The sequence below is a fragment of the Rhinatrema bivittatum genome, chromosome 5 (genome assembly GCF_901001135.1).
Source record: "Rhinatrema bivittatum chromosome 5, aRhiBiv1.1, whole genome shotgun sequence".
NCBI lineage: Eukaryota > Metazoa > Chordata > Amphibia > Gymnophiona > Rhinatrematidae > Rhinatrema > Rhinatrema bivittatum.
The window spans coordinates 371,657,642-371,679,831 of NC_042619.1; the positions used below are offsets into that span (position 1 = coordinate 371,657,642).

General features: G+C 43.2%; 1 protein-coding gene across 1 annotated transcript in view; it reads right to left on the minus strand.

Moving 5' to 3' along the window:
* Nucleotides 1–3,342: 3,342 nt before the first annotated feature.
* Nucleotides 3,343–22,190, minus strand: part of AFF3 (AF4/FMR2 family member 3) — an 862,899-nt gene continuing 844,051 nt past the window's right edge. Inside the window, exons 25-27 of the mRNA XM_029603314.1 lie at nucleotides 18,423–18,472; nucleotides 18,021–18,241; nucleotides 3,343–3,464 (exon numbers count right to left, since the gene is read on the minus strand). Of these exons, the coding sequence (XP_029459174.1) occupies nucleotides 3,343–3,464; nucleotides 18,021–18,241; nucleotides 18,423–18,472 (393 nt within the window). The remainder of the gene's footprint in view (nucleotides 3,465–18,020; nucleotides 18,242–18,422; nucleotides 18,473–22,190) is intronic.

The window sequence follows — 22,190 nt, forward strand, 5'->3', positions numbered from 1 at the left end:
TGTCATGGGTATGGGAGTACCCAAGGCGCACTCCTGGGCATTTTGCCTAGCTATTCCTTATGGAGCCTGGGAGGAGGAATGGAAACAGATACATCAGGAACTCCAGATCCTGTTTGATAAACCCCCCCTCTGGAGATGAACTCATTGTTTCTGTGTGAGTCTTGATGGGATTATATTGGGACAAACTATATCCATTATTTGTCTGGAATAGAGGTTTGGCTGTCTGGCACTGTTAATTGACAGAGGATGCTTTTTTCCTCCCTTTATCTTTATGGCTGTTTTCTTTATCTACTATGGAGCCTGTGACTTATTATTGTTTTGATTTTATGTTGATTATCCCTGAAGAATAAAGAAATTTAAGTTAAATTTGGATCTATTGAGCCATTGTATGAGACTCCCTTTAGTTCGATGAGGACAGCAAGATGGTCCAGTCAAACATCTTTCCTGATCTATTTCTGAACCCACAAGATAATTGGCAAACTCAAAATCCCTTGGCCCCAGGACTTTTATTTTATGTGCCCTATCAGGGGTTACATTTGTTCATGTATTGTACAGGACTGTCTTTGTCCATTAAATACCAGGTTACAGAATTTCATTTTCTTTTCTACAATAATCTAAGAATTTTAAGGTATTTTTTTTTACAGCAAGTGCTGTGGAATGCTTTATGTTGGTGCTGATTTTTATCTGTGTCCTGTTTTAACTACATGTGTAAATTCCTTAGCAATGGAAAATTGCACAACTAAGTTTGGAGTTACCTTTTTCCAAATCTGAGCTCAGGGTGAGTTAAAATTCAGATACCTTAGTTATTTCCCTGCCAAGAGAGCATACACCTGAGGCAATAGAGGCGCGGGGGGGGGGGGGGGGGGGGGGGCGTAACTTGCCCAGGGTCACAAGGAGCACCAGTGGGAGTAGCAGGACTTGAACCTTGAACCCCGTCTTCCCTGGTTCTGAGCCTGCCGCTCTAACCAGTAGGTTACTCCAGATGGTAATCGGCAAGGACACGCATATACGCCATTACCTACAATACCTGAAAGCAGAATATAAATTACATTGAAAAATAATTTTAAATATATTTATTTAACCCATACTACCTCTTATTCTCTCTTTTTCTTGTACACACACCCCCTTCTGACACACCCACACAACCACAACCTCACACAATCGCCCTCAATGATAGCATCTGTCACAATGCATACACCATGCACATTCAGCTCTCTCTCTTAAATTTACACACAAAGCAACAATTTCAGACTCGCGCATAATACATTACGCATGGCATAAGGAACATTCCTCTCCAGGCCTGGATTTAGCTATAGTTAATGTACAAAGCTGTCTAAGGTGCCAAATTTGAAGGCGCTGTGCCAGCTGGGATGTCTGTCCGACCTGCTGATGCCATCACTGTCAGGTGGCTGCCTGCAGAGCACAGAAGCTGAGACAGTGGCCACGCGAGATACAGAAGTTTTGTACCTCCGATGATTGCCATCCAAAGCACCGAGAGAGGAGGAGTACTAAGAGCACCTCCTGCACCGGAGGCTGGAAACATTGCCAGTAGATGTGAGTGTGTGTGTGTGTGTAGTGGGGGGGCAGCGGGTAAAGAGAGAAAGAAAGAGGGGATGCATGCTTTGGGTGAGGAGAGAAAGAAACGTGAGCAGGACTGGCTTTGGAGCCATGCATTCCCAGGCCCCCCCCCCCTCCCGGATCTCCAGGGGCGGGAAGGTGGCCTCCAGAGAGGATTTCTAAATTTAGTACCTATGGGTGCTAAAATCTTAAATCCGGCCCAGTTCTTCTCTTTTACAAATACAAAAATCTCCCCTCAACTCTGGTCTCTTTCTCACACCCCACCCCCGCAAAACTGAACACGTACTCTCACTCATACACACACACACACACAAAAGCAAAGCCTCACTCTTCCTCATATACGCAAACACACACTCTGGAAATTTACGTTCATGGTAAAGAACACCTTTGGAAATGTGTATGCTATGGAGTACGCCTTTCAAATCTTGTTCTTAAAGAAATACTTTATGCTTTCATTTCAAGCCTTTTCTTTCAGGAGTATAAGTGAGTAATAAGTGAGAAAGCACCGAAATTCCCAAAACAGAGAAAAGCAAAGTGCTCACACAAATGCAAAACCCATACAGGGCTTTCTCCAAAGGCCTTTATCTGGGTAAATCATGATTTACCCAAGTAAAAGGGTTTCTTGAAAATTGCCCATCCTACATGGGGCTGAAAGCATGCACATGTGCACTTTTACCTGCATGACGAGGAGGCATTTCCAAGATACTTTGCATAGTCACAGAATGGGAAAATTCTTTCTGAATCAGGCCTCAAATGTTTTCTTCTTTTCTGATAGATTTTGCTAGACCCCTTCATATACATGGATGATAATTTTCAAAGGGACTTCTGCGAGTAAAACAGTTTGTTTTTTATGGGAGAAATGGGCCTGTTACACACTTGTCCCCGATAGGCAGGAAACTAATGTGCACTATGTCAAGCCTGAGCTTAAATTTATCTGGGCTGAGTGATGGCAATCCCGGGGACAGAGCTGGGGAGAGGTTTGGATCTTGTGCGCATACTTTTGAAAATGTCCCAAAAATGGGCGTGCTCCATCTAGCAGGTGTAAATTTGTGTGAGCAAGTCTGGTGGGATAATTTTCAAAGTGGGTTCACGCATCTAGGTTGGCGTTGAAAAACAGTATAATTATGCACATGTTTGCCATGTAACTTTAGGCGCGATATTATAAAATTACCCCCATACCAAAGAAAGAGGAGACATATTTCAGATAGTCCTGACTGGGGCATGGCAAGCAGTTAATAAGTCATTTTAAGTAAAATAAATAAATACTGAGGTAAAGTGATCATAATCAACTTTGTATGCTCTGTGAAACAGCCTAATAGGCAGTCAAGCTTTGGGTACGCATTATTGCATGTGTTTTTTGCTGATTTTTTTGTTTTTGCATGACTTTAACAACTCATTACTTTGAAGGAAAGTTTGTAGTGTAAGAGTGTTTTGTATAAGTCTATAAAACACCTGTTATTAAAGCTGTCAGGATGTTTGGAATATGGAATGGTGCATGCACAGTGGTTATGATCACATATATATAAATATATATATGTGCATAGATATACACATATATAAAATGCATGTATGGATACACCTATTGATATATACAAATTAATATATATATAGACATGTGTGTGCATATATATGTACATACATTTACTCTGAAAAAATACTAAAAGATATTTTTATCTTCTTTCAGACAAACTTCATAGTTATTTGTGTAGCACAGTGTCCAGAATAACTGAGTAGTGAGAAAGAGTCCTGTAAATGGCAGAGTCCCTAAGACAAGTGAGCACTAATCCGTACCCAGTGAAGTCCTTGTCGTGTGTACTGAACCAGGTGCTCCATACTGCTATGCAAGGTGACCGGTCCCATCAATGTATCCAAGTCATTAAAGAATTCTGTGAATTACAAATATCAAACGTTTAAATATCCAATTATAGCATTTTTGTGCAATAATCCAGCACCGTGGCCCGATAGCTTGTGGGTTTCACAACTATATGTTCAAAAATTTCACAAAATACAAAATAGTCAAGAGGTTTTTGTGAGGGGTTCTAGGCACGGGGATTACTCATGCTCCCTAATGTGCCAGAATACTGTTTTGACATGTCAAATTTGATCAAGGCTTCTGTTAGCCTTTGTATAGAAATATTTTACTTTCAAAAAATAAGTGAAAGCTTTCAAAGCTTGGAAAGTACTGTAGAAGTATTTGATTTCTAAAAAGCATTCTCTATTTCTTTCAAATTTGGGGGTCTTATTATATTGTCTTTGAAATATGTAAAAATACTTCTAACTTTGGATTCAAGCCATATATTTCACTTCCAGAATGAAAACTTCGGAAAAACCCCTGGATGCAAACTCCAGAGGTTGGTAGCTTCCTGAGAAGGAATGTTAGTTGAATCATGTAGAAATTAGTTGTATGCTCAATAATGTGCGGTCCATATTCAAAGGAGTTTGGCTGGAGAACTTTAACAGTTAGCTGGAAAAACCTTGTGGTTTAAATATTTGACCCTTGTAACCAGATAATGTTTATCTGCCTAAGTCATTAATGATAAAATGGATCCGGATAAACTGGAAGTGTTCTGGGGCAGAATTTTCTTAGCTGGTTAACTTACCTGGCTAACTCTGAAATTTAGAGTTACCCAAATAAGTTATTCTGCTAAGTCTGGTCGTGCCTCGGAACATTTGAATTAAATCTGCTATATTCAAAATAGAGCTGGTTAAGTGGCAGAAAAAAAAATCCTTGCAGGTCTGCTAGCCAGATTCTCCATCCCCCCAGCCCACTAACTGAATTAAATTAATGTTGGGCATTCCGTCCAACTCCCCCATACTATCAAGCCCCACCAAAAGATTGTAAAAGTATTGCGTGCCTTTTGACCCAAGAAGCCACCCAACCCCCCCTTCACAATTTCTAGAATAATACTGGCTTCCGGGGCCTCCCCTCCTCATCCCCACCCTCCCCCTGCAACCCTTAACTCAAACCTTCCTGCCTTACCTGGCCACTGGGATCGTGGTACAATTGTATGCTTCCAGCGTTGTTAACAAAGTAATGCTTGACACTGCTGGAAGTGATATGACTAAACCAATATAAAGGTGGATGGGGAAATCCATTGCTTATCCCTGAGATAAGCAGCATGGAATCTATTTACCTTTTGGGATCCTGCCAGGTATGTGTGACCTGGATTGGCCACTGCTGTAAACAGGATCCGGGGCTTGATGGACCTTTGGTCTGACCCAGTATGGCAAATTTTATGTTTTTATATACTGCAATCTCAGTGGCTGTGGGGGTTTTCAGGGGTGCCAGGTGACCATTTAACTGTAAAGAAAGCATGGTGACTGGCTTAAGCACAGAGCCTTGGTCTTTATAATATTTAAAACTAATTTATGTTGCATCAACCATACATTTACCGCCTGGAGATAAGAAGCAAATAAATCAAAAGCAGAAGTCAACAACTGCCAACTGGCAAAAACAGCTGGATATCATCTGTGTCTATTCTGAAGTAAACATCAGAAGAGATGATGAGTGCAGTGCGGTTGATGATAAATGTTAAATAAAATCAGAGGACAAAGCCAGTTCCCGTGAGACTCCGGTGGAGGAATGTCATTTCCTTACCTTGACTTGTTTATGATTGTGCAGAAAATATCTGAACCAACCTACTACAAAGTCTCAAAATCCAAGCATATGTAACCCCTGGGCGGGACAGATCTTTGAGCTGGCACCCAGGGGGCCACATAGAAAAAGAGAGATGGACCCTTTCTGTACACAGCTCCTCACTCGCTCCTCAGGTAGCATCAACAATCTGAGTTCCAAGGCTTCAGTCAGGGGACGAACAATAGTTCTTATACCCTGTTCTTTTCTTTTTTTTTTGCAATAAAACCCCTTCTCCCTCCTGTATAAACAGCACTGACAATCATCACTGTGTCTGCATCCAATAAACACACTGAGAAGCAGGGTGGTTTCCAACTTCTTTTAACTGATAGTGGTTCAGATGACTCGATAATATTTACAGCTTCAATTCAGATTTCAGTTAAAGTGAATACATAATAAAACAGCAGATACATCAGTAAACTTGTGTTTGCACTTCTTTAGCGAAGCCTCTCAACTTTTCTGGAAGTGCTTCTATTTATACCGAATTCCTTCTTCTTCCCACTTACTCCAAATTCTCAAATTTTAATTTTTTCAAATTGAAGTTAGTTCAATCCTCCTCATCCTTTCAGATTTATATTCCCAGCTCTTCCCACTGTGGGTAGTTAAAACTTAGTTCCAATGCTTTATCAGAACTTAGTCCCAGCTTTAATACATTGCCTAGAATCTTCTTAAATCCTATAACTCCGTAGGTAGAACCAGATGGGCACTCAACTCTCTCTAGCTTTATACCTAGATAGTAGCAACAAAGTTCTTGTTACCTTTCCTTTGCAACCTCTCGTTTCCTTCCCTCTTTTGCCACTGGAATTCCTCCACACCTCCAGCTTCTTTCAGGGTGAAAGACGCCACTCTCCCAAAGGCTTGCTTACTGAGTACCGGGTACCAAATGGAGCAAAAATAATCTTTTAACCCAAAAAGGGGAAAAATGAAGCAAGAGACAGGAAGGGTGGAATAGAACTTTCTAGCCTCAAAACCCCTATAAGCTGCGTGTGTGTGCGGCCGTCGCTAACAACTCTTTTTGCAGCCTCTGCCTGACCCGATAAGTGGCATCACACCTCCCTACAGCTCCTCACGGGCAGCAGGATTCATGTTTATCCAAATGTCATCTCCTGCTGCCATGGGATCAGCCTCGCGGCAGCAGGAAAAGACATTTGGATAAACGCAACTCCTGCTGCCATCCACTCCTCAACTCAGCAGGCCGCCGTAGAGCCTATCCTACTGGTGGCCGAAAAGAGGAAGATGATGCAGAGGCGACAGTGGACTCCATCCCGCTGGTGGCCAAAGAGAGGAGGAGGATATGATGGCTGCCAGTGGACCCCATCTCTCTGGCAGCTGAATAGAGGAGGAGGATGTGATGGCCACCAGAAGCTGAGTGAGGCTGAGTGAGAGCCTGGCTGGTGGGGTGGTGACTACTTGTGTGTGTGTATGTCTGAGTACCTGGGTATATAGGTGAGAGCCAGGCTCTGTGTGTATGTATGTGTGTGGGGGGGAGGGGGGGGGAACTGCTTCTGTGTGAGTATGGATGACTACCTGGGTGGGTGAGATTCTGTGTATGTGTGGGTGAGAGACTGTGTATATGTGTGTGAGAGAGATGCTGTATATATGTGGGGGTTAAGAACCTGTGAATATATGGGATGGGTGGGTGAGAGGCAGTGTGTGTGTGTGGTTGGGTGAGATCCTGTGAATGGGGGTGTATGTGTGACTGCCTGTGTGTGTGTGTGGGGGGAGGTTAAGAGCCTGTGGCTGGGTGAGAGCCTGGGTGTGTGTTTGTGGGTGGGTGACAGGCTGTGTGTGTGTGTGGGAGTGGGTGGCTGGGTGAGAGCCTGAGTGTGTGTGTGACTGCCAATGTGTGGGTGTGGATGGAGGGACGAAGGGAAGAAGACAGGTAGAGAAAGAAAGAACAGAAAGAAAATAAAGAGATCCTTTAAAAGGAATTGGGAAAAGACCAAGAAAGGGAACATGGAAAAAAAAGCCTGGGAACAACTGATTAGAAAAATAAGATCAGACAGTAAAAGGTTAAAAAAAAATTATTTTGAATTTGTAGTGATTGGCATATGTCATCTTTGGGAATGTGCATTACATATTTGTATTTTTTTCTTTCTTCAGTTTTCCACTGTTCAGAGTCTGGTTTCTTGGGCTTTCCAATTTATTTTTTATCTGCATTTTTCTGTCTCTAATTTGTAGTCCCTTATTCTGTAATAGGTAAGGGTCTGTCTGTGATCTGCATGTGTAAGTGAGTTTGCAGTATTTCTGCTCGCATGTAGTTTTTCTGTAGGGATTTGTTCTGTTAACCCCAGTAGGTGGTGTATTAGTGTTCTAGGGCATGGCATAATAATTTGCATTGCTGCCGTGTCATAGATAAGGCTGCTGTTTGAGTCCTGAGGGGTTTGTTTTACTTCTCAAAAGGCCCGATTTTAAAAACCCGGCGCATGCGAAAACCAGGAGACAAGTGCATGGGTAGGCAGCGTGCGCACTGCAGGGATTTTCACAAGCCTGCGGCCACATGTGTATCTCCTGGTATGCGCCGAAGAATAGGTTTACCAAAAGGGGGGGGGGGCAGGGGAGGGGTCTGGGTGGGGCGTGGGCAGGCCAGGACAGCGCCATTAGGCACTACCCCGGATCCTACTGGCCCATGCAAGTTATTGCTGGGAGAGAACGGGGGAAAGGACCTATTACGTCGCTGCGAGCATCTACTGAAATCCCCCCCTTAAGCGCATGCTGATATAAAATCTGGTGCGTATGTGCATGCGGGTAGTGGTTTTAATAACATGCGCACGTCGGTGTGTACACGTTATAAAATCGGCGCATCCAAGTACGCACGCCAGGAACTGCGCGCACATGGACGCCTGCGCAGGTCTTAAAATTTCCCTTAAAGTGTTTGGCCGTGAAGGGTTTGCAGCTACTGAAATGAGGGTATGTGTGAAAGAGGAGGAAAACTGAGTGAGTGTGCATGTGCATGAGAGTCTGGGGAATGAATGAGAGGCAAGTGTGTATGTGTGTTTGTCAGAATGAGCATGAATGCATGTGAAAGAGTATGAGAGTGAATATGCAAGTGTGTTAGTGTGTGTGTATACGTGAGAGAGTTTGTGTGCATGCCGCTCCAATGTTCCCTCTAAGGATTGGGTTGCTATGAGCATAAAATTGATAGGCTTTTTGCATGAAAGAAAATAGTGCTCACAGGGTAAAGAAACAACACATTTTTCACTCATGAGCAGCCCAATCTTTAGAGGGAACATTGCACAGAACAAAGGAAATAGTTCATTCAAAAAAGACAGCTAAGTTAAAGTTCAAACTGCTCTGTATTAGGTGACTGTCTGCTCTCTAAAGGAGAGATAGCACACTGCAGGTCTTCCTTACTCAAAATCCAGCTTTGAATACAGGGATGCAACAGGGATGCAAATAGGGGGACTGGCTCTCACAAGGAATACACCAAAAATGTGGATTAAAAGAGTAAAAGCAAGTAGAATCTCACAGGCCAACAGAAGGCTGACCCAAATGGGAAAAATCCCATCACCTTTCCAATAAACAAGGAAAAATTATACAGCAGGAGCAGCGAGCTCCTGTCTGCAAGAAAATCCACAACCTGTTCTCAAGTTCCAAATGAAAAATCCACAAGGATAGATGGTGCTCTGAGATGATAAGCAGCTAGGTCACACCATCTGCAGCCCCCACAAGGGGGAGTCAAACCTAAACCTTTACCAATTCCTACATGGAAACTCCCCAATCAAATGATATATTTTAGTGAGGGAAACCAGGGGTTCACAACACATATGTAACCTAACAATATATGATTTACAGTGTCAAAGGCAGTGGAAATATCTAGACACATCTAGAAAAATCAAGACAACTGCCCCTCTGCCATCTAATTCACTATCTTCATTTCAGAAAAGTAAACAGAAATAAGAGGAAAAAGAAACCAGTATCGTTTTCCAAAGATGTAGTTGAAAAAGTAAGGGCAAACAGATTAGCATTTCAAAAAGTACAAAAGATTTCAAAGAGAAGACCAAAGGCAAAAATATCTGGTAAAACTGAAAGCTCTCAACCACTCCTTGAGTTTTCTTAGATCAGTGCTCATTCTGTCTACTCTCTCAGGAGATCTCAGTGTCACCTGCAAAAGGGCAAACTCTTCCTTCTAATCCTTCTGCAATGATGCTTTCAAAGATATTGAACAGAACCAGCTCTAGGATAGATTCCTGAGGCACTCTACTAATCACCTTTCTTTCTTCAAGAGTAAATTCCATTTACCACCATCTTCCATTGTCTGTCGTTGAACCAGGCCACTCAGTTTATTAATGTAGGACAACTATGGGCCACTCCCAGGCTGCTCAGCATATTAATGTGGGAGGGACATAACAAAAGCTTAGCTGAAATCCAAATAAGCCATGTCCAGTACATGCTCTTGCTCTAGACACCAGGTTAAAGAAATTGACCAGCTTTGTCTGACATGATAACCAGGTTGCTTTAGATCCTGCAACCTGTTGGATTCTAGACACTTCACAATCCTTTTCACCAGCAGAGTCTCAGTTTTCCCACCACTGAGATTAGATTAACCAGCCTACCATTTCTAACATCCTCTTTGTTATCACTCTCATGCAGTCCCATGGTATCGCTTCCGTCTCCAAATGCCCGTAGGGCAGATCCTTCAGTAGATCCAAGAAACCTCGCTGAGCTCTCTTAATATGCTAGGATGTATCCTATCTGCTCCTATAGCTTTCTCCACTTGCAGTTTTGCTAGTTCCACACAAACCCTTTCTTGTCTGTATGATTTAGAATCTACCCTGCTAACAATCCACCTCTAATACTTCCTTCAGTGAATACAGAACAAAAGTATTTGTTTAGCATGGGGCGGATTGCAGGCAGATTTCAGCCCCGGGGATTTTTTCAAAACCAGCCCATAGGGTATTTGTAACTTACTCATGTGTTTTCTGTGCAGTAGTTGCTTCAATACTTCGCAAAAGGAAACCAATCTAATAGCTGTGAGGTACATCATGTAACTTAGAGTCTGATATAATTGGGACAATTCACCTCTAACCTAAATTTCACCTTTTTCATAAAAGATTAAGTAGAGCACATCCTAGACCAGAGGTGAGCAGATCCCCCTTCTATCCATGAAATTGGTTGGGCCCCTCACAAGTTTGGTTGCATCACTCATATATCCTGGATTCCTGGTCTGGTGTTAAAAGTCTTTTGCCAATCAATCAATTTTTGAACCAGCTGGCAGCTGTCAAGTAATGAAAAAACCACACTGCCAGCCAGTAGCTCGGACACATGCACAAAGGCATTTGCTGCTGTGCTATTTCTCTTCTGCTCATTCAGCGAGTGCCTCCCTTGACCCAGCACTGCAGCAGCCAGCTACCCTTCTCAGAACTCAGCCCAGCTACCTCAAACAGAAGCCTCACTAACACCACACGGGCATCTCCTTCTGGTTCACCCCCTCCCTTTCTATGACAGTAGCTTGCCTCCACTTTAGCACATTCTCATTTACTCTATGACACACATTCTGAAGCTTTTATGATTCCCTAGGCTTGGCTCTGCCTGGAGAGGCGGGGAGTAGAAGTGATCCATACTACCTGATTCCTACAGGGCTTAAAGAACAAGAAAATTAAGCCCTGGTCAAGGCTGTATGCAACACTGCAGCAGCAAAGACTGGCCCACAACAGCACAGCTCCAGATGGAATTCTGCTTTCCCACATGGAGCCAGGGCTGATGCAAGGATATTAAGCACCCTAGGCAATCCTTATAGCCTTGCATCCCCAGCCCTATCCCCCCTCCTCCTCCACACACACAATTACAAATCATGCATTTATAATAAGATTTTATATGAAAAAGGGCATTCAAAATTCAGCCTTCTGAATAAAAATATCACAGCATGCATACTATATTTACATGCACTGCTATGGTGCCAATCACAAAAACCTGTAAAAATAAGACACTTGGAACTCATATGGTATTAGAAATATTGTAACTTATGTTGGGTGTCAGCTTGGCCTTAAGAAAACCATGAGTAAATTAACTTGCAATTAAACTATAGTAAATTGCCAAATCAAAACAGCACTAACACCAGCACTCAAACAGTAACAATCCTACCTATGAAAAAGCAACATTGCAAATATTACACCAAGCTCTAAAACATCAATATGCCTCCTATTAGGAAAACAGAACAAGCTAAGCTGCTATAGATCCCTTCACAGAAACTATACCCTAACTTAATACCTCACTTTGGTCTGGCACAGGCAGAATACAGACAGATCTTCACCAAACACAGAATAAAGAGACCACAAAAGAAACATGTAGCAAAATCTGGTGGAAACTGCAACAAGCCATATACTGTATATGAAAAACAGAAACATTAGTATTCCTCATAAAACATCAAACAATAAAACAAAGAAATATAAAATATAATAATAAAACCATACTAAAAAAAGAACAAATATTTCAAAACAGCTGACGAATAGAATATCCAATCATTGAAAACTCATACTTTTTTTTAAATTTAGTTTTCAAATATTATTGATGTTTGGTTCCCAATCTCTCTTTATCAGGCACATACACACATGCAGGTTCCCAATCTCTCTCTCATAGGCAGACACAAACATAGAAACATATATAGAAACGTAGAAATGATGGCAGAAGACCACCAAATGGCCCATCCAGTCTGCCCAGTAAGCTTTGCACTTTTTATTTTTTTTTTCCTTATACTTCTGTTAGTCTTGGCTCTTAGTAACCTTTTGGCTCTATTTCCCTTCCACCCCCACCATTAATGTAGAGAGCAGTGTTGGAACTGCATCTAAGTGAATATCTAGCTTAATTAGTTAGGGGTAGTAACCGCCGCAATAAGCAAGCTACACCCATGCTTATTTGTTTACCCAGACTATGTAATTCAGTCCTTGTTGGTTGTTGTCTGTATATAGATCCACTTTTCTTCATTCCCCTGGATATGCATGAAGTATCAGACTTTCTCCCCTGCCGTTGAAGCAGAGAGCTATGCTGGATATGCATGAAGTATCGGTCTTTCTCCCCTGCCGTTGAAGCAGAGAGCCATGCTGGATATGCGTGAAGTATCGGTCTTTCTCCCCTGCCGTTGAAGCAGAGAGCTATGCTGGATATGTGTGAAGTATCGGTCTTTCTCCCCTGCCGTTGAAGCAGAGAGCTATGCTGGATATGTATTGAAAGTGAAGTATCAGGCTTATTTGGTTTGGGGTAGTAACTGCGGTAACAAGCAAGCTACTCCCTGCTTTTTGTGAATGCAAATCTTTTTCCACATTTCCTCTTGCCGTTGAAGCTTAGAGCATTGTTGGAGTCGCATTAACTGTGTGTATGTTTATTGAATATGGGTATTATCTCCAGGCAGTAGCCATCATTCCCGCGAGCCACCCACTCTTTATTCACGTCCTCTAGACTTTATGGATCCACAGTGTTTATCCCACGCCCCTTTGAAGTCCTTCACAGTTCTGGTCTTCACCACTTCCTCCGGAAGGGCATTCCAGGCATCCACCACCCTCTCCGTGAAGAAATACTTCCTGACATTGGTTCTGAGTCTTCCTCCCTGGAGTTTCAAATCGTGACCCCTGGTTCTGCTGATTTTTTTCCGACGGAAAAGGTTTGTCATTGTCTTTGGATCATTAAAACCTTTCAAGTATCTGAAAGTCTGTATCATATCACCTCTGCTTCTCCTTTCCTCCAGGGTATACATGTTTAGATTCTTCAATCTCTCCTCATAAGTCATTCGATGAAGACCCTCCACCTTTCTGGTCGCCCTTCTCTGGACCGCCTCCATCTTGTCTCTGTCTCTTTGGCGATACGGTCTCCAGAACTGAACACAGTACTCCAGGTGAGGCCTCACCAAGGACCTGTACAAGGGGATAATCACTTCCCTTTTCTTACTTGATATTCCTCTCTCTATGCAGCCCAGCATTCTTCTGGCTTTAGCTATCGCCTTGTCACATTGTTTTGCCGACTTCAGATCATTAGACACTATCACCCCAAGGTCTCTCTCCTGTTCCGTGCACATCAGCCTTTCCCCCCCCCCCCCCCATCGAATACAGTTCATTCGGATTTCCACTCCCCATATGCATGACTCTGCACTTCTTGGCATTGAATCTCAGCTGCCATATCTTCGACCACTCTTCCAGCTTCCTTAAATCCCATCTCATTCTCTCCACTCCTTCTGGCGTGTCCACTCTGTTGCAGATCTTAGTGTCGTCCGCGAAAAGACAAACCTTACCTTCTATCCCGTCCGCAATGTCGCTCACAAATATATTGAACAGGACCAGTCCCAACACTGATCCTTGTGGTACACCGCTTAAAACCACTCTCTCTTTAGACAGAGTTCCATTTACCATCATACATTGTCTTCTGTCCTTCAACCAGTTTGCAATCCAGGCCACCACCTCGGCACTCACTCCTAAGCTTCTTATTTTATTCACCAGTCTCCTGTGCGGGACCGTATCAAAAGCTTTGCTGAAATCCAAATAGATGACATTGAGTGCTCTTCCTTGATTCAATTCCTTGGTTACCCAGTCAAAAAAGTCAATCAGATTTGTCTGACAGGACCTTCCCCTGGTGAATCCATGCTGCCCGTGGTCCAGCAATTGTCCCGACTCTAGATATTTCACTATTCTCTCTTTCAACAGCGACTCCATTACTTTTCCCACCACTGAAGTGAGGCTAACCGGTCTTTAGTTACCAGCCTCTTCTCTGTTCCCACTCTTGTGAAGCGGAACCACCACTGCTCTTCTCCAATCACTCAGCACCACTCCCGTTTCTAGGGATCTATTGAACAGGTCACATAGCAGACCTGCCAGCTCATCTCTGAGCTCCCTCAGTATCCTGGGATGAACCTCATCAGGCCCCATGGCTTTGTCCATTTTCAGTTTCTCCAGCTCTTCCCATACATTTTCTACTGTAAATGGAGTTACATCTACTCCACTCCCCTCCAGTTCCTTGTTAAGCAGCGACGGTCCTTCACCAGGGTCCTCTTTAGTGAACACAGAACTGAAGTATTCGTTTAATATTTCTGCCATTTCTTCACATTGATCCTTTCCTCCTTTCAATTTCACTATACCACTTTGAACTTTTCTCTTTCACAAGCAGGCTCCTAATCTCTCTCTCATAGGCACACACAAACAGGCTCCCTTTCTTACAGCACAAACACACACACACACACACACACACACAAGCAGGTTCTGAATCTCTCTTTTACAGACACACACATACACACACACATAAGCAGGCTCCCAATCTCTTTCTTATAGGCACAAACATACACACACACAAACACACACACAAGCAGGCTCCCAATCTCTCTTTCACAGGCAGGTACACACATGCAGGCTCCCAATCTCTTTCTTACAGGCACAAACATATATATATATACACACACACAACCTCACATACACACACACAAGCAGGCTCCCAATCTCTCTTTCACAGGCACACACAAGCAGGCTCCCTCTCTTGTAGGCACACACACACACAAGCAGGCTCCCAATCTCTCTTTCACAGGCAGGTACACACATGCAGGCTCCCAATCTCTTTCTTACAGGCACAAACATATATATACACACACACACACACAACCTCACATACACACACACAAGCAGGCTCCCAATCTCTCTTTCACAGGCACACACAAGCAGGCTCCCTCTCTTGTAGGCACACACACACACAAGCAGGCTCCCAATCTCTCTCTTACAGGCACACGCACACACACACACACATACACACACACACACACAGGCTCCCAATCTCTCTCTTTTTCGTACTCACAGACTCTCAATCTCGCACACTATTCCGCCTTTGCTCATTGAGGGTCTCTTGATTTACTTTAGCCCCACTGGCAGCCTGCAACCTGTCTCTCCTTTCATTTTGGCTCCTCTGGCCTGGGCTCTGGCAGCGGCCACAACAAATTTCTCCTTTCATTTTGGCCCTGGGGCCGCCACTTACCACGCGGCCCAGTCCGGCCGCAGGAGACCTTCGCTGGCCGCCCAGACCTGGAACGCGGCCTACCACGGCGCTCCCAACGAGAGGGAGATGCTGCCGACAGCCTGCGGCTGGCCCTGCCCCCTAGGCGCGCACGCACGCCGGGGCTCTACATTTAAAGGGGCCAGTGTGGAAATTGCAGGACAACCCTCCTGGTGACGTCAGACGCTGCCGGGTTATTTAAACCCAGCAGCCACAGCTGTACTTCGCCTTGCAACGAGGTTCCTCAGGTCCCCTGAGTATTTAGTTGCTGCAGTGCGTTTGGATCATCCTGTCTTCTGGATTCCGACCCGGCTTTGCTTCTTGACTTGTCTTCTGCTTCCGCCCCCTGGTTTTGGTATCGACGTCTGACTTCTGGCTTCTGATCTGGCTCCGTCCCACGACTTCGTCTCCTGCTTCCGTTCCTGGCTTGGTATTGTCTTCTGACCTCTGGCTTCCGACCTGGCTCCGTCCCATGACTCCGTCTTCTGCTTTCATCCCTGGCTTTGGTATGGATCTTCGACTCCTGGCTTCTGACCCGGCTTCACCCTTGGACTCCGACTTCGGCTTCTTCACCACCTCAGGTATCCGGTACTTGCTGTCCCCGAGGATTCTCCTAAATCCCAGCAGCTCGGGCTCTCATGGGCTCCTCCCGGGGGAGCCGCGGGCTTCCAAGGGTGAAGAGTCTTCAGCTATCTGGGCCCAGCCATCCTTCGTCCATCTTGTCGGCTGTAGCCCGGATCCTTGGTCGCATAGGATCCCATCTAAGTCCAAGAGGTCCGGGTCCCTACGGGCTCCTCCTGGGGGGACCTCGGACTTCCAGTGGTGAAGCCTCATCCGAGTCTCTTCCATGCCGCCTCCCGGCTGTGACGCTCGCTGTGGTCCTCCACAGCATACCATCCACCGCCTCAGCCGGCCCAAGGGTCCATGATCGTAACACTTTTCTCCTCTCAGTCTTATAACCCAACTTCTGCCTTTCCTCCTTTCACTGACATATCTTGCTTTATTGTCTTAGCTGCCCGTTCTTCCACTTTTGCCTTCCCTATTCTTCTCTCTGCCCTTTTTTTGAGGACATTTGTACTTTTTTAAAGCTACTTTTTTTGCCCTTACATTTTCAGCCATGTCCTTGAAAATCATTCATTTTATTTACTTTATTGACATGAAGATTTGTTGCCCTTACCAGTTCCTATTAGGTTAGACCACTGTGCATCCACTTCATCTACATCCTCCTACCTTGCCTGTGCCTCCCTAAGGTACCTCCCTATTTTATCAAAGTTGTATTTTTCAATTCTAGGGCTTTCAGCTTTGTATGAATCCTTGCCGCTTTGGTCACTATAATCAAATCAGTCTGATGATCACTGGTGCTCAAGTGGGCATCTACTTGGATATTAGAAACACTTTTTCCATTTGTAAGTAGCAGGTCCAGTACTGTCCTCTAACCTCATGGGTTTCATTACCATTTGTCTGATGATAACTCCTTGAAGGAATTCCAGGATCTTTCTACTTCTAACGGATTCTGCTGACTGAATACTTCAATCCACATCCAGAAGGTTAAAATCTCCCACCAATAACACCCCCTTCTTCATTCCCACCTTTTGGATGTCTTCTGTTGAATTCTTATGCCTGAATTGAAGGTCTGTAGACCACACTGATGTACATAGTGGTTCCAACCCCTTTCCAAGACAACTCATAATGCCTTCACTTTCCCCATGTCCCCTGCAGTTCATTTGCTTTGCTACATCTCCCACTTCTTCTACGTCCCTATCCTATCTAAACAAATGAAAACCCAGTATGTCTGTATCCCATTCATAGGAGTCATTGAACCACATTTCTGTGATAGCAATATTATCTAGTAGGTCTGCTTTAGCCTTACAGGTCTGAAATTATTGCCTAGACTAAGAGTATTTGTGCTCAAAGCCTTCCATCGATTTGTTGTTGACTTGTCTACACTCTATATAGTAAAATCTCTACTTCCTTCATCTCTACTGTTGTTCATGAGTACAATTGTGAGCTCCTCACTTTTGTGATTTTCCTCCACAATCTTGATTTGTTTCTTGGGGATAACAACCTGCATGTAAAGGCATAAATACTCTGTTGGTTTTTGAACCAGGAACCTGCTGGACAAAAGATAGGAGCTCTGCCTCCTGATTGACTGGATGGTGCTGGTAAAGCCTGATTATGGAAGGGAAGAGACCTGGTATCGAGCTTGATGCAAACACCTGGAGCTCCAACCCTGAGGAACCAGATTGGAAAGGGATCTCTAGGAACACTTCCTTGTTCCTGGTAACTTGAGGGATGCTGAGCTCTGCTGTGAAGAATCCAGATGAAGAAATACATGGCTTTTGAAGTTGAACTGATATGTGACCCTGTGTATGTAAATAGGGAAATGAACTTGGATAACCTGAACACATAACTCTGGAAATGCTGTGGTCTTTGACAGGTGCCTAAGCCCTCCCCATAAATTCCTGAAATCCCCTATACTACACTGACCCCATTTCTAGTCAGGTCATTGGTTCCCAAGTGGACTATTACATCAGCTTCATAGCCCCTTCTTGCTAAACTCAAAATTATCAGAAGATTCAAACAGAAAATAAAAAGAAAACTATGGAAAAGAAATATTGACCAACGTATATCAAGAGAATGGGATCTGAAAAAATTGAACATTTATGTGCCCTACCTTTCAACTGCACATACCTCAGAATAAAATCATGCTGTTTTAAAAGGAAAAAGACTGATAATTGCCAATGTATAACGGGATGAGGTATCCTGAGGTTTTCCACGTTCCATATCTTTGATTATGGAAAACAGCGCTAACCTTCTGGTGTAAAAGAAAATATCTTAACTTTCTCACCTTTGTTGTCTTTGGCGAGATTGTCAGCAATCTCCCAGTAGTCATAACTGTGCAAGATGCTGTTGGTGATACTGACATGATTTGCTGCCATCTGGTGAATCCGATGTGGAATGTTGATAGATGTAGGCAAGGGGGCAGCACTGCTAGAGCCACTCCCTTGAGATCCAATTGAACTGACTGGAGAAGGGTTTGGGGACACTGGGGATGGAGCTCCTGTGCTCCTGAAAAACAATATGAACAAAAAAAGGGATAGGCATCTTGTTTACTCTTGTACATTCTTTATTCGGGGATCATATTTAGCAGATTGAATTTTCTTCATAACATATTCTAAAGTTTTATAATAATTCATAAAGAGACAGAGAGGCAGTGTGTATATAGTGAATAGTAATTAATGTAACTTACTTTCCGTTGGCACCCCATGGTGAAGGTGCTTTAGCAACTTTAGCTGAATTCTGTTGGAAAAAAAATCATGTGGTTCTTAGAAAAGTCTATTTGCCAAAAAAAAAATCTTTTAATTTACAACAAAAAATGTGAATCTGTTGCAAACTTTCATTACTTTGACTCAGATTTTTCAATGATACCAGGCATATATCTTCCATATTAAAAATAATATATGATTAAAGAAGTAACAGGCATTTTGTAAGACACAACACAGTACATAGAAACATAGAAATGTGATGTAAAAAAAACAACATAAAATCTATCTAATCTGCCTATCCACACTAACTAATTGAATGTACTGTAGAACTGAATATTTTATCAATGATTTTGTTTTTGTTATAGTGGCTGTTGACATTCAAAAATACTGACATCAAATTATAGAAATTAGCTGTTACAATAGAATATGTTTTGTATTTTTCAGAAAGAAACCAAAGACCTATTTATTTATGGAGGTCTATAAAATGTGCAACTGATCAAAGGCCCAGTTTAACTCGAAGGAGATGGGAAAACTTCTAGCTTTTTATATTTTTGTAACTTTATAAAGCAATGAATATCTTATTTATTTTTTGATGTCCTTTTTAGATGATGTATGTTTTATCTTGATGTGGATGTTGATTGATGTAATTCGTCTTATAGAAACATAGAAATGATGGCAGAAGACCAATAGGCCCATCCAGTCTGCCCAGTAAGCTTTCACACTTATTTTCTCATACTTACCTGTTACTCCGACCGCTGAGTTCAGGGCCCTTATTTGTAGCTTTTTGATTCTAATTTCCTTCCACCCCCACCACTGTTGCAGAGAGCAGTGTTGGAGCTGTATCAAAGTGAAGTATAAGCAGGGGCGGATTCCCGATGATGACCGGCCTGGGGATTCGCTGCCCAGGCCGGCCCAGGAGATATCACATGGTCTGCTGAGCGCGGCTCTGTCACAGCCGCGCTCGTCAGACCACGTGACTAGAGCGACAGGCCCACTGGGGGATGCCCGATCCCCCGATAGGGCAATCCGCCCCTGAGTATAAGGCTTAATGTTTTAGGGTAGTAATCGTCATATCGAGCAAGTTACCCCAATGTTTGTATACTCATACTGCTCAGATCAATGCCTTGTTAGATGTTGGCTGGATGTAAATCCTATTTCTTCATTCCCCCTGCCGTTGAAGCAGTGAGCTGTGCTGGATATGCATTCAAAGTGAAGTATCAGGCTTAATTTGTTAGGAGTAGTAACCATTGCAATAAGCAAGCTACTCCTACCTTATTTGTTTACCCAGACTGTGCAATTCAGTCCTTTGTTGTTGTCTGAATATAAATCCTCTTTTCTTCATTCCCCTGCCATTGAAGCAGTGAGCTGTGCTGGATATGCTTTCCAAATGAAGTAACAGGCTTAAATTGGTTCGGGGTAGTAACCGCCGCAACAAGCAAGCTACTCCCATGCTAATTTGTTTACCCAGACTGCAATTCAGTCCTTGTTGGTTGTTGTCTGAATGTAAATCCTCTTATCTTCATTCCCCCTGCTGTTGAAGCAGAGATAACGTTGAAGCAGAGATTTCTGCTGGATATGCATTGAAAGTGAAGTATCAGGCTTAATTGGTTTGGGGTAGTAACCGCTGCAACAAGCAAGCTACTCCCATGCTTATTTGTTTACCCAGACTGTGCTATCTTGTTGGTTGCTGCCTGAATGAAATCCTCTTTTCCACATTTCCTCTTACCATTGAAGCATAGAGCAATGTTGGTTGTTGAAGCATAGAGCAATGTTGGTTGTTGCCTGAATGCAAATCCTTTTTTCCACATTTCCTCTTACCATTGAAGCATAGAGCAATGTTGGTTGTTGAAGCATAGAGCAATGTTGGTTGTTGCCTGAATGCAAATCCTTTTTTCCACATTTCCTCTTGCCGTTGAAGCATAGAGCAATGTTGGAGTCTCATTAACCGTGTGAATGTTTATTGAATAAGGATATTAATCACCAGGTAGTAGCCATCATTCCCGCAAGCCACCCCCATACCTCTTCTATTCATTCCCAATCCTCCAGGCTTTATGGATCCACAGTGTTTATCCCACGCCCCTTTGAAATCCTTCACAGTTTTGGTCTTCACCACTTCCTCCGGAAGGGCATCCCAGGCACCCACCCCAGACTCTCCGTGAAGAAATACTTCCTGACATTGGTTCTGAGTCTTCCTCCCTGGAGTTTTAAATTGTGACCCCTGGTTCTGCTGATATTTTTCCAACAGAAAAGGTTTGTCGTTTGTCTTGTGCAATTTTACTGAAAGGAGGCAGAATATAAATGTTTTAAATAAATAAAGAAATAAAAGGACAATCATAAGGGCATGGCTTTGCAAAATTCAGGGGTGTGAAAAAAATGTATACAAGGAGATATGAGGGTATTCTACAAATTAAAATATTTAATCACATCACCCTCTTTTGCCTTAGGGGACCATTTATTAAGCTGTGGTATTTTCCCCTCTGGAGAATACTGTGGGATTCACAAAACTGTGGTACCGAGAACCAGAGCTCTGTCAGTCCCACAGTATTTTCCCAATGGTAAAAACATTGTGATGAAAAATATCGCAACTGAGATGACCTGATTCCATACTGCGTGATGGTGGTCCCATAGCCTGGGCCACCATCATTTAAAGGGCCCAAGTGGCCTGGAAAACCTCTCATCCCAAGTATTACAAAATCCTGGTGGTCTTGAGATATTCCTTACCCACCCTCCTGCAGCCCCATGAAGCAGCCAAAGTAAAAAAAAAAAAAAAAAAGTATAAACATTTTTTTACAGTCCACAGCCAGGGCATGCCCCATCCCAGCCAAATCCCTCCCGTTTTGTGAAACCACCTGGAACTTGACACCCCCCCCCCACCTCCTATCCTAAACTCCCCAACCCCTCCTGGCCCTTATCAAGCTAGCCCTGGTAGTCTAGTGGGGCCAGTAGTACCCGGTATGGCTCCAGGCCTGGTGCTGGCATTTAAAAAATGGCAGCAAATGCAGGGGCTAGTGTACACTCACTAAGTTTTATCCTTTAAAAAAAACGTAAATAAGCCACCATGTAAGTTGGCTCTTGTTGCCACTGCTGCTAGTACAAAGTATACAGATTTTGTTATATAAAAGATGCCATTACAAAATGGTAGTAACTAAACAGTTTTTATTTGCAGTTTAAAAAAATACAAAAAAACCCATATTGGATACATGAGTAATGATAATGGCTTTTTGTCTCAGTTTTCAAGACGTTTTCAAGACACATTCCAATGACTCCTAAAACACCACTCCTCTTGTATATAACATTTATTCTGTATACTATATTTAAATTGTATATTGTTTAACCATCTCTTTTCTCTCCTCTCTTCTTCCTTCTCCAAGTTCGGCTACCCTTGTTAAATGTAACTGTACTTTCGGACACCACAGTTCTAGTTTTTGTTTATAATGCACTCCTGTTCGATGTAAACCAGCAAGATATGTTTTCATGATTGCTGGTATATAAAAACTCTAAATAAATAAAATAAAAATAATTAGATTTTCAAATTGGTGCCATCCAGCATGATGGAGCAAAAGGCTAGGGGTTTGGGTGGGAGGGAGCAAGATGATAGAAAGGGGGTGGGGGTGAGGGGTTTGATAGGTTCTCTTTTTCTCACACACACACATGCACACTCACTCTCACATAGGCTCTCTCTCTCTCTCATACACATACACAGAGGCAATGCTCGTGGCCTGCTGAGTCTTCTCTCGGCTGTGAACCAAATG